The 12,481-nt window shown below is 61.4% G+C and overlaps 1 protein-coding gene across 8 annotated transcripts in view; it reads right to left on the bottom strand.

Annotated features, from left to right (window-relative positions):
* Positions 1-12,481, bottom strand: part of KCNAB2 (potassium voltage-gated channel subfamily A regulatory beta subunit 2) — an 81,577-nt gene that overhangs the window by 3,776 nt on the left and 65,320 nt on the right. For 5 of the 8 annotated variants that reach the window (XM_059137157.1, XM_059137160.1, XM_059137158.1 and 2 more), the window contains 10 exons: positions 11,742-11,786; positions 9,672-9,716; positions 8,986-9,029; positions 7,788-7,874; positions 6,910-6,954; positions 3,926-4,011; positions 2,053-2,173; positions 1,770-1,864; positions 813-933; positions 368-456 (listed from right to left, as the gene is read on the bottom strand). In XM_059137157.1, coding sequence (XP_058993140.1) covers positions 368-456; positions 813-933; positions 1,770-1,864; positions 2,053-2,173; positions 3,926-4,011; positions 6,910-6,954; positions 7,788-7,874; positions 8,986-9,029; positions 9,672-9,716; positions 11,742-11,786 — 778 coding nt within the window. The remainder of the gene's footprint in view (positions 1-367; positions 457-812; positions 934-1,769; positions 1,865-2,052; positions 2,174-3,925; positions 4,012-6,909; positions 6,955-7,787; positions 7,875-8,985; positions 9,030-9,671; positions 9,717-11,741; positions 11,787-12,481) is intronic. The other 3 variants (XM_059137162.1, XM_059137164.1, XM_059137163.1) reach the window with 2 other exon arrangements.

The raw sequence follows: 12,481 nt of genomic DNA, 5'->3' as shown, positions 1-12,481 counted from the left end.
CACGTCACTTTCTCAGCAAGCCTACCTCACAGCCCCCTTCAGCCTGGGCGCACGGCACCACGGCCCCCCTGCGCCCCCCAACTCTAACCCTAGCCCTGCCCTTGCTCTACAGCCTATCAGAGTCTCATGTCCCCCCGTCCTGCGCTCCGTGCCCCCTGCCTGCTGTTCCAGAGCTGGCTTCTCTTCCAGAGCTGCTCTTCCAGAGCTGGCTTCTAAGGGAGCTCTGCGGTAGCCGGGATGCTCACAGCAAAACTGGCCCATGGGAGGTGCCCAACAAACACGGGCAGGACCAAGGACTGACTGTGACCCTGAGTTCGGCCCCAGGGCCTGGGGGGGGACATGCCCAGCAGCCCCCTTCCCAACTCACCTGTATGGCTCCAATGTTCTCCATGAGCTGGTCTGCGCTGGAAGCACCCAGGAGCACGGAGCTGACCCCCTCGTTCCTCAGGCACCAGGCTGGGGCAGGAAGACCAGAGGTGAGGGACACAAAGCCAGTGCAGGGGCCCCTCCTTCTGCCTTGTCCCTGATGGGGCCACAGAGACCCGGCCTCTTGGTCGCGGCGCTGAGGGTGTCCAGGAGGGTCCAGCATGTTGGGACGGGGCTGCACAGGCTTCTGGGAGAGCCCTGGCACCAACTGCTTCCAGGGAGAGAGGTGGCCCCCGAGCTCAGGGATGACCCCCATGCTTCTCTCCCCATGAAAGTTGGAGCCCTATTACCTCTGGCTGGCTAAAGGAGGGAGCAGCCCTGGTCCTCAGGGACTCCTGACATGGCTCCGGGGACAAGAGTCAACCCTACCCCCCAAGTCCTCGTACCTATGGCTAGCTGGGGGAGGGTGCAGCCCAGGCGCTCGGCGATGGCCTGCAGCTCCTTCAGCTTGGCCTGCTGGCGCCGGCCCTCCTCACTCAGGATCTTGTCCTTCAGCCACTGGTAGCCCTGGTGGTGGGGTGTGGAGAGCAGACAGGTCAGGGCAGGTCACCTGGACCTGTGTTTGCAGACAGCTGACGCTCCGTGCCACGGCAGCATCCGCACCCCCAGACCAGCCGTGCCCCCTGTAGAACAGAGCTGGGCAGTTGGAAGGACGCGGCCCGTTGAAGGGGAAGCCCAGAGCCTGCAGGGTTGCTGAGGCCAGGCCCCTGAGCCAGGACGAGGAGCCTGGCAATCTGGGAAGGAGTGCTTTGGCCTCTGGCCTCGAGACCAGAGCTCTGTGGTCTCAGCTGCCCCCAACCCTGGCATTGCAGTGCCTTCCAGGGGACTCGCTGACTCTGCTGTGGACTGGGTGGGAGTGGGGTGGACAGGCCATCCTCAAACCCAAGGCAGGGGAGCTTTGGGGCTGGATCTGCCCTGACCTGGGTAGGCCTTTCTCTGCCTGTTCCTCCTCCCCCAAACCCTGCATTTTGGAGACCCTCCTGCGTTCCCACTGCAGAGATGTGTCTGTGTGGGTGGGGGGGACTGGTTACAGATCACCTCCGGGGAGCGAAGGAAGCAGCTCTGCAGGCCCGCCCGGGCCCCAGAATACGCAGGGGGTATCTGTTGCCGCAGGGGCCACCCAAACAGCCCTCGTGGACCTGGTTCAGGCCTTCAGGGTGGGGCATGGCGGGGCTGGCGAGGGAGTGGAAGCACTTTCTCAGCTGGGGCAATCCTGTGACGGCAGCAGCCTTTCTAGCGGCGAGCTCTGGTTCCCCTGCCCTGCTCTGCCCCCGCAGTGTCCCGTCCACCCCGAATGCCTGTTGCCTGCCCGTCCCCTCCCCCCAGCCTGGCCGCTCCTTCACCTTCAAGGAGGCTCTTGAGTAGGGGGGGATGCCGCTGTCGTACTTTCCGGAAACGATGCCGCAGGCCAGAGGGGACCAGGTCATGGCGCCCACTCCTGGGAGAGGAAAGCCAGGAGAGGTCAGGCCCAGGGTTCTGATGCAGGGGGCGGGGGGGAGTGGACGGAGCAAGGGAGAGAGGAGGAGGGGTGCGCTGGGGAGGGCGAGGGGGAAGAGGGGCTGGGGTGGGGCCGGGGTGGGGCGAGGCAACGGGGAAGAGGCGGAGGGGGGTGGCGGGGGAGCCCACCTATCTTGTGGAAGAGCTCGGGCAGCTGCACCTCCACCTTCTCGCGCTGGAACATGTGGTACTCTGCCTGCTCGCAGATGGGCGGGATCAGGTTGAACTGCCGGGCCACGGAGTAGGCCTCCTAGGGGTGCAAACAGGACCACGGAGGGTCCCCGTCCATCAGCAGGGCTGGGGGCTGCCCGGAGAAGCAGGCGCGGGAGACACAGAAGCCTCCGCAGGAAACAGCTGGCCCACGGGCTCTCCCCCGCCCTCCTCTCTGGGGAGATTCACGGCTTTCCTGGGAAACTGTTAGCCTGTCCCCCCTCCCCCTCTGCTGGGAAAGGGGGTGAACCCCACAGCTGAAGGCATGGGGGGAATGCACAACTCAATAGAGAGACTCGGGTTCTGGCGCTTATTGGCTGGGTGGCCTTGGACAAGGAGCTCACCCCTCTCTGCCTCAGTTTCCCCATCTGTCGCTGACGTAGTTCACAGCCTTCAGGACAGTGCCTGCCTGCTCTGCGGTTCCTGTTTTTATCAGGGTCATGACTCCAGAGCCCCAGCCCTGGGATGACGGTGGCCGTGGCGGGAAATGCTACGCCAGGAGGGGAGAGAGGCCGGCATTGGCCCATTTCTGGGACTTGGAGCTCAAGGCCCGGACTCCGGACTCCCACCAGATGGGCGTGAGCCAGGGGTGAGGTCTCCAGACAGACTACGGGGAAGCCCTGCCTGCCAGCGGGAGACGCCCTTTCCCCTTTGGTCTGAGGTGCAGCTACTGCCTCTGTAAGATGGGGATAAGACACCGACAGCGCGGTGAGCTCCGTGCCGGCTCCAGGCAGCCTCAGAATGCTGCCAGTGCCAAAGGCAGATGAAAATCGCCGGCATCTAGAATTGTGTTAACTTGGAAATTCTGCTTAATATTTTTGATGAAGCAGAAAGCTGGGACTCACCAGAGGAGAGACCCCCTCCGAAGGACCCCAGGATGTGGGGAATTCTGGGAGGAGCAGCATGGGAAGGGTGGAGGCTGGGAGGGGTCTGGAAGCAGGGGTGGAAGATCAGCTTGGAGACAGTCCTGGCAAGACCCGGTCCCCAGACCGCTGCTCTACTCCCTGGGCCCCCAGCTCCCTGCCTCTGAGGGTGGGGGACATCCCACTGACCCTTCTGGGATACCCAGAAAGACCAAGAAACATCCGCCGGCCTCTGTCTCTGCTGGCTCCCTGGAGGGAAGGGGACTGGGGAGGGGAGGCTTTCCTGAAAGTGTGGGCGAGGGGAAACATCGGGGAATAGGAGATGGAAGCTGGGCTCCCAGCACTGGCTCACATTCCTAGGCAGCCCAGGCCCACGGAGCTGCAGTTTGGAGACTGACCTCAGCACGTGCTGAGTGACCTTGAGTGTACTACTTAACCTCTCTGTGCCTCAACACCCGCATTGGAAAAACAGGATGACAGCAACATTGACTTTGTAGGGTGCTGTGAGGATTAAATGGGAGTTAGTCCACACGAGCCCTCAAATCTAACGGCAGCGGGAGCATTGTGGAAGCTCAGGGCCGGTGGCTGAGCCCCAGCTCGTCTGCGGAGAGGGTCACACCTGTTCTCTCAGAACAGCCTTCTGGGGGCGGGGAGCTAGGTCATCCTAGTGGTCTTGTTCTACAGGTGAGGAAACCACACTCAGAGAGGTCAAGCCATCTGCCCAAGGCCACACAGTGCTGGGACTCAAGAGCCCTGCCTGCGTAGGTAGTGGCCACACGTCACCAAACCCGGTTATCCGGTTAAACCGGTTAGGAGCCGGTTATCCGTGCCATCGGGACCAGTGGCCCTGGATCTGCCCTCCATCCCTAGAAGGGGGCCGGGAGCCCACGTCCCACGGATCCACACACGCGGAGAGGTCGCCACCGTACCATGATCTCCATGGAGCTCCAGCGCGACGTGCCCCAGTACATGGCCATCCCCTGGTTAATGACATGGGTCATGGCGCGCACGGTCTCTGTGGGGAGAGAAGGGGAAACTGCGGGTTGGGGGTGAGGTGGCCAGGAGCGTGGGGCGCAGCCTGGGGACATTCTGCAAATACAGTTGGGGGCGCCGGGAAGAGGGGGGAGCTGCAAAGGTGTCTTGCAAGCAGTGTACTTCCTGGCTCCAAAGTCGGGTGTGGCGGGGCCATTCAGGGACCCCGGGAAGAAAAGCGAACTACAATCCAAGAAGCTGGTCTCGGAAACAATTTCCCCAAACAGTTACAAGTCTTTGTAAAGGATCTTTGAAGAGCGGGTTCTAGACGGACTTGGGGCGTCTCTGCGGCACACTGGAGTGACCAGGGAAAGGTGAGATCAGAGAATGTGGGTTTGGACTGTCGAATGAGGAGGGCGGGTTCTCTCGTTTGGGGACAAAACAGACCCGCAAAAAGGCATCAGGAAGTCTTCTGATTCAGGCTACGCCAGATTCGCACTGGGATCTGAGAATGAATGGAGAGGTCACCGCGGCCTCTGTCATGACCAAGGGCAGGGCGGGGCCCTGGATGCTCCCAGAGGATGGGGGCTGTGGAGGTGAGCTCCCCTCGTGTCCCCCAGAGCCGGAAGTAGGCACGGAAAGCCCTGTTTGTATCCACCCCGGTTCTCAGACCCGCCCGGTGTCAGGCAAGGGAGCCTCATCCCCGCGACACGATCGATTCTTCCCAGTACTCAGAAAAGTTTTTGAGAAATAAAAATCTGCCGGTGACAGCCTTCCCACCACTCCCACGCCAGGCGGTTTCCGTCCACGGGGACGCTGTGGTTTTTAAAACAGACTTGGCCTCCAGCTGAAAAACTTCGAACTGTCTCGCAGCTTTGCAGGGGAAGGGCGAGTCATCAGATCCCTCACTGACCCATACAGTGCTTGCAAGTCCCACGGCCAAGGGCAGGGCGGGAAGTAGGGCTGAAGAACAAGTGTGTCCAGAAACGAAGCAGCAACCTTGACCCCTGGAAGTCCAATCTCTCCCCAGGAGGCCGGCTCCTCATCTGCTGCTGAGATGGAGGTGGGGGCTGGGGTCCCCGAGACAGCAGGGCGTGGGAGAGCCCAAGGAGAGAAGGAGAAGGCGGGCTTTGTCCCCAAGGCTCCCCCACCGAGTGGCACCGGCCCTTTCTCCTGCTGAGAGCTGCCCCTGTTTTGGGGTGTCACTTCCCACCCATCCTGGGTCCTTGGGCGCCCCTTTGGCCGAGGGCCCCTCGTTCAGTAGAGAGTTAAGATAGCCGGGGCTTCTGGGATGCTGGTGTCAGGGGTTCACCCAGGACCCCCGAAAAGTCACACGTCAGCTTCCAGGCCTACAGGCCAGTCCTGCCCTCTCCTTGCTTCCAAGATCAGGGACTGGGCTCCTCTCTGCCCCTCCTCAGGAGGGGAGGGCTGGCAGGGAAGCCTGGATACCCGCCCTCACCCCCGGGGACCGCCAACAGGCTGTGGGGGCTTGAATGCCAACACCACCCAGTGCGAAGGAGACCCGCCCCGTCAGAAGGCTTGGGGGCCCCAGGAAGGGATCCGCCTACATCCCAGGCTCCGGGCTGGCTGTCCTTGTCACGCTCTTTAGGAAGACCCTGAGGGGACCCTGGTGACCAACCAGCATCACATGGATCTCTCCAGCCAAGGCTTGGGCCTACATGCCTGAGAGGCAAGTGGGGGACTCCCCTGTCCACTAGCCCGGCTGCCTCTCCGTCCCGGGAGCATGGCTCTCTCCTGCACCGCCCCTTCCGTGCAGAGATAGGAGTACCCCGAGGGCCTGGGGGGACCGGCTACCAGGGCAGGAGCCTGCGAGAGCTGGCGGCTGGCCTGAGAGAGAAGGGGTCCCGGGGCAGCGGCCGGCGGGGGTGCAGCCCACACCCAGAAGCACGGCACTCTGAGCTGCCGCGGCGCCCATGTCGGCGGCCCCGGGAACAGGGAGAACTAGGGACAACAGTCTTCCCCTCAATATTTAATGCCGTTGAACAGAAGCGGGACCGCGTCCATCCGGCTGCTGTCAGAACCCATAGTACCTACTGTCTCGTCACAAATAATACATGGGAGGGGTCAGGTGGCAGTGCCAGTTGGCAGGCAGGAGCCCGTCCACTGCAGGCCGAAGCCTGGCTCCTGGGGAGACCATGGCCTGCCCTTGGTGTGGGGTCCTGGGCAGGCCCTTAGCTTTGGGGCGGGCAGAGGCCGGACACGGCCAGGGGCTGCTCCAGGTCTCGGAGTTTTGGCAGCTCGCAGAGGTATGGTTCAAGGAGAGAAATGAGTCTGTTTTGATGGAGGGCTCGGGCTGCACGGCGAGGGTGGGGGGAGCGGCCGGTGGCTCACGTGCGGCCACAACGCTCACGGTGGAGACGGCACGCTGTGACGGGACAGCCTGCTCCGGGTGGGCTTTGCTTCTGCTTGAGGCTGGAGCTTAGCAAATGTGCTCCATGACGTTAAGACTTGTTGGAAGCCACATGGTCCGTGGCCCCCGATGTTTGCTCCTGTGGGCCCCTGGTCTCTCCAACCCTCTCCCAGACCATCCAGGGTCAAGGTTTCAGGCGCCGATCACAGCATCCCCAAATCAAGAGGAGCCCTGGCAGACAGACAGCCGCCCCCGCCCCCCACCCCGAGGATCACGGCAGTGCAAGGCGGGGGTGGGGCGGGTGGGCACGGGTCATGCATGGGGGTGGGGGGGCAGGGGAGGAATGAAATGACAGGCGGGCCAGGCAGGGGCAGGGGCGGGGGCAGGGGCTCCACGCCGCTTTGCTTTTCCTTCACTTGCAAGATGTTCTCGTAGGGCACTTATTTTTCCTTTATGCATTTTATGGAGAAGTTTGTCTTGGGGGGCAAGAGAGTGGCGTAAATAAAACCACCATCTCATAAAATGCAGGTCGGACACGGAGTCAATAGTCAGGCTAAGGGCACTGTGTACCTTCTATGATGAATGTCCTTGACTTGGAGGAACTAAATGGGTCCCCTGGTGATAAAGAAAGATTTAGAGAGACCAGAGTTTATAGCTGTGGGAACACGGAGAGACGCGGTATGACAGAGGGCAGGGGAGGGAAGCACAAGTCTCCCTCGCGGAGTACTTGTTTCGTCAAAAACAAAACAAAACAGAACAACCCCCCCAAAACCAAAGCCCACACACCAAACCAAACCAACCCACGCACGGCGCACACACATATATACACGCGCGCGTGCGCGGTATATATAGAGACACAGATGAAGGAAAGAGAACTTGAACACAACCTAATTTTCCAAATCCCTGAAGCAGCAAAGCACAAATGAGTCTGAAGCAGGAAGTGGGGTGGGGGGTGCGGGGGGGATCTGGGGGGGCTGCGGAGATGGCAGGAGTGGGAAGAAATAAAGGCCAAAGAAATCCAAACTGCTTTTCCAAGCGCGGCACATTTTTTTTCCTCCTCTAAGTAACAATTTATTCCCCAGAGCGAAAGACCCCGCAGGAAGGGAATGTGACTGAAAGGAACACAGCAGTTGCAAAGAGCCATCATCTCGTGACTTCGATTAGCTGCAGAATACGAACAGCTGAGGGGAGAACATTGCACACAGTCCCAAACCCAGGCGGGGCACGGGGAGCAGGCGCGGACCCAAAGCCAGGACCCAAAGCCAGGACGGGGCGGGCGTGAGCCTGGAGGCACCAGGGCGCACCTCTGGCCAGTGAGGGCCCTCCTCGGCACCCCCACCACCTCAGCTGAGCTCACCCCGCCCCCGCCTGCCCCTACCAGCTGCCTGTGACCAGCAGCCCGGGTGCCCCGCAGGGCCCGGCGGTAGCAGCCCTTGGAGAGAACCTACCTTCCATGGGCGTGTTGGGGTCTGGGCGGTTGGCAAACACCACGTCCACGTACTCCAACTGCAGCCGCTCCAGGGAGGCCTTCAGACCTGGGGGAGGGGACAGAGGGGACCGTCAGCAGGAGGAGGGAGACGAGGCCCATGGCGCCGGGAGCTGTCGGACTGTGGGGACACGTGCGGGCACCTGATGTGTCCCACCTGAGTGGAAAAAAAGCCAGGACTAAAGGGGGCCCCAAAGCTGGTGGTGGTTGGGTCTGTCAGCCAAATGCTCTGTGACTGAATGAAGGTGTGGCCTTCCAGGCCCCTAGGTGGCCCATGGGGTGACAGGGAGAGCTGGGTCATCCCACCTGGAGGGGAAGCTGCGCCTGTGTCCCCGCACCAGTGAGCCCTTAGCAACAGGACAAAACAGGGCTGCAGAGTCATGGCCTGGGGCTGGGGGTGGGGAGCACAGCCTCCTTATCATTGAATTTTTTTTAAAAAAGAACTTATTTATTTGAGAGAGAGAAAGCAGAGAGAGCATGAGCAGGGGGAGGGGCAGAGGGAGAAGCAAGCTCCCTGCTGAGCAGGGAGCCGGATGTGGGACTCGATCCTAGGATCCTGGGATGGTGACCTGAGCCAAAGGCAGACGCCCAACCGACTGAGCCCCTCAGGCGTCCCTTATCATTTGATTTTTAGAGGAGGGAGTGTATTACGTCGATGAACATGAGCACAGATGGGAAAAGCACGAAGACAGTATAATCACAGGATAAGCCACACAGCATGCCGGGTCCCCCCATCTCTACTCTCTCTCAACAGTCCTGTGTTCAGAGCGCCGGGCTCTGTTGGACATGCCCCTCCTGGGTTCCTCCCAATTCTCCAAAACCCCAGAGGTGGGCTCTCTCCCCACACCCATTCTACAGATGTTGCCACAGGGGCTTGGGGAAGCGAGGTCCCCTGCTCAGGATCCCCAGTCAGCACAGGGCCCAGCCCTGCTTGCAACCCAGGCCTGTCTTGTCTTCTCCAAGACATCACTGCCCATCTGAGGGCGCCTGGGATCCTGCTCTCGTGCTGCGGCACCTGGGTAGAAGGAGAGGGTCGGCCCCCAAGCACGGGGTGCATTGGTGGTGGGGTGGGGACACCTGGCTTTCTTCACTCGTGCACCTGCAGGAGGATGCCGGGGGTGTGGGGGAGCCATGGGGGGCCAGAGCGCCACCCCCCTCACCTTCTATGATGTGCTTCCTGGAAAGGCCTCTCTCGGTCTCTGCTCTGAAAAACAGGACAACAGCGTGTGTGATGTTGCAAGCGGTTTTGGGGAAAATGTTTATGATGCAATGTTAGGCAAAAAAAAGTAGGTCAGTGCATGCCACGTGCAGTCTGATTCCACTTGGGGGATAAGCCAAAGGATGTGCTTGCGCGGGCTGGGAGAAGGGCCGGGGCTGCCTGGCTGTCGGGGCACAGGGTCGCCGCGGGGGGAGGAGGAGGTGATTCAATTCGTCCTTCTGTTTCCCTTGGATTTTTTTTTTTGTTTTTTAATTAAGAATCCAGCCCATTTAGAATTCCTATGAAGCCGATTTTGTCCAGCCCTAGAGAGAATGTGGGGCCAGCCCCCGGAGACGGGCAGGGGTGGTCTGTGGTCAGGGAGGGTGGAAGAGTTTAGACAGGTCGTGAATTTCCTGTGTTTTCCAGAATTTTTAGGATGTTACCTTTGTCATCAGAAAAAATAGCAAATCCACAAAAGTAAAAATAACAAACAAGGTCCGGGTAAAAGGCAACTCAGCCAAAGCTGCTTTTCTGGAAGGTGGGCTCAATAGGAACGGACACCAGCCGGGGGAGGCGGCTGCACACTCGCCCCCAGGAGCCCCCCGAATCCTGACCCCAGCCCGGAGCATCGCCTGCCACTGCACCTACTTTCCTCCCCAGAAGATCTTGGTGGTGATGACCAGGCTGGACCGTCTGCGGAACAGAAGAGAAAGGGCGTTACCGGGCGCGGCCGCGGTGGGGGGTATCAGCAGCGTTGGGAGGCTCTGGGGCACCCTCCTCCTCTGGGAGCTCGGGGTGGGACGCAGCTACCTCTCAATCGTTCCATGTTTGGGGTGTGCGAGCCCAGGGTCCTGGGGCTCCCCGTCGAGCCCCGAGACAAGCCACGGATGCAACTAACTCACTGTGGAACCCAGAGTCCGGCAGTGGGGGCCAGGAGAGGGTGGGGTCTGGTGCAAGGGAGCCCCAGCGGGAGATGCACCAGGGGAGGCGCAGATAGACCTGGCCTGGGGGACAGAAGCCCCTGCCGCCCCGGCCCCCGGCTCCAGTGGGTTCTGTCTGAGAGGAAGCAGGTGCAGGCAGTGCACTGCCAGGAGGTCAGGGGGAGGGGCTGCTGCGGACAGAGGGGACGGACGGACAGATGGATGGACGGAGGGGCTCTGGTGAGGATGGAAGGAGCAGTGAGGGGCCCGAGCAGTCTGGTTGTCCCCCCACAGGTCAAAGACAGGCTTCCAGAAAGCGCTGTGTGACCCAGCCTTGGAGGGGAGCACTGAGGGAAGGACTGCAGCGTGAGAGGGAGTCGGGGTCTGGCTGATGGACGGGATGGATTCGGTCTCCCGCGGGACACCCTCGGGAGCCAAGTGGGGACACCTGTCTGGTCCTGGTGCAGTGGGAGGCCACAGTGATGGCCCCTCCAGGCCCCAGGTGGTCGAGATCCTTCCCAAAGAGGGGGGTGCCAATGTGCTTTCCTCCCGCGGGGGCGGGGGGCTGCTCTGAAGCTGTGTTCCCCTTGAGCTGCAACTGCAGGCGGTGGGGGTGGGGGCTTGCGACCTAACGTGTGTCTCCCTGTGTGCTCCCCTAAGACAGAACCGGGGCATTCAGTACCATGTGCCATTGCCGTTAGTTAGGGAGCCGGGAGGAATCTGATCTGGGATGAATTAGAGCCGAGAAGAAACAAAGTGCTTTGCTGGGCAAGAAGGGGGGTGTCAGTCACCTGTGCCCAGGGGTGAGGGGCGGGGGACGGGCCCAGCTTTACAACGCCTCTGTTGTCCTGAAAATAAAGACACGTGGGTCCCAGGGGGTCCCAAAGTACCGGGCCAGTGCCAGCAAAGTCTGTCCCCAGGAGGGTGGGAATCCTGCCTGACCAGGGACCTCAGGCTTCTGAGGGGCCGGTGGGGGGGACGTGGGAGGGGCTGTGGTGACCAGTCAGGGGGCTGCCCCTCCCCAGGTGAGCGTGATGTCCAGCCTTGAGCTGGTGTCTTACAGACTCGGGTCCCTGAGCCCTAGGACAGCCCTGCCAGAGAGCTCAGACGTGGTCCCTCTCAGGCAGGGACAGTGAGAATGCATAGATTCCAAGCCCAGAGAAGGACTGTCCCTCTGTTCAGCAGCTGTCCCCTCTGGTTCTCCCAGGCCACCCGGGAAGTCCTCATCTCTTCTGGCCGAACACATGTCCGTGTGCGGCCTGGGACCCTGGCCCTCTGGATCTCTGCTGGACCAGAGGTGGAGGGCAGAGGCGGAGCGGGCAGAGCAGGGCGGGGTGGGGGGGGCAGGGCACAAGGGCCTCTGCTCGACTTCCCTCTCCAGCACAGACTCCTCTGGTCTTGCAGAACTCCGTGAGACCCCACTGACGGACCCGGCAGAAGCTTCCCACCTCACCACAGCCCCACACGGTGCGACTACGCTCACCCTGCAGAGGGAGCACAGGGCTGCCTCCTTTCTGGAACATTCTCCCCTTCCTGGTGAGAAAAATCCCGACACTTCCAGGCTTTAGAAGGACTGGCCGGCTGCCCAAGGGTCACGGAGGGCAGCCCTGAGCCCCTTGGTGCCAAAGAGGCAAGATCGGCAGCGGGACCCGAGCCGACGCCGGCGCAGGACCCGGTGTGCACCTGCTCCTCGGTGTGCGCCTGCCCCTCGCCGCGCCCCCTTCCCTCCCACCGGCTTCCTTCGGGCTTCTCCCCGTGTGCACCCCGGACGCCGTCCCAGACAGAACAGGGTCATTACCTCCACCCCTTCTTCTTGATGATGTTTCCTAATACCACTTCAGCCCTGCAAGAAAGACCGAGACATGGGGATTTCATTAGAGCGTGGCAGAGACACTCAACCTCACCCCACCGTGGTCCCCTCCGTGAGGATGCCACTGAGGCCAGAGGGCCAGGCTGCTAACAAGGCTCCTCTTGGCTTGGGCAGTTCACTCCAGAAAGAGGAGAGAGCCTGCAGGAGGTTGTCGTTCCCCACGAAGGTGGCCGCGGGCGGTGACCCTTCGGGCGCCTGTCTGAGCAGGAAGTCGCTCCTGCTCTTCAGAGAACGAAGGAGCTGATGTCCTGCTTGGCAAGGTCAGCGCCATCCCATTCCCAAGTGTTCGGGGCCAGGGGCTGAATTTCCTGTAGGGCGCGCGTGGGTGTGTGCGTACGCGTGTGGTGCATTCAGGTGTGTGGGCACACGCGACTCTCTCGTGTCTTGCTTTTGGACAACAGAGGGACAGATGCCACGCTGCCCGCTCTCCGTTCTTTCCGGGGTCGCTCTGGCCCTGCCCCAGGCTGGGGCTCGCGGGGTCGTGGGGTCGCAGGGTCGCGGGCTGCCCCAGCCCTGCTTGGCACTGCGGGCCTGGATTAACTCTGAAGAACTTTCTGCTCGTAGCACAATGTTTCTGAGCAAAAGCAACAGACGGAGAACGATCCGCACCCAGCGCTACATCCCCGTCAGGAAAGTGCCTGAGTCACGCGCTCAGGACTAACGGGCTC

This window comes from Mustela lutreola, chromosome 10 (genome assembly GCF_030435805.1).
Source record: "Mustela lutreola isolate mMusLut2 chromosome 10, mMusLut2.pri, whole genome shotgun sequence".
NCBI lineage: Eukaryota > Metazoa > Chordata > Mammalia > Carnivora > Mustelidae > Mustela > Mustela lutreola.
This window is presented reverse-complemented; position numbering and strand designations above follow the sequence as displayed.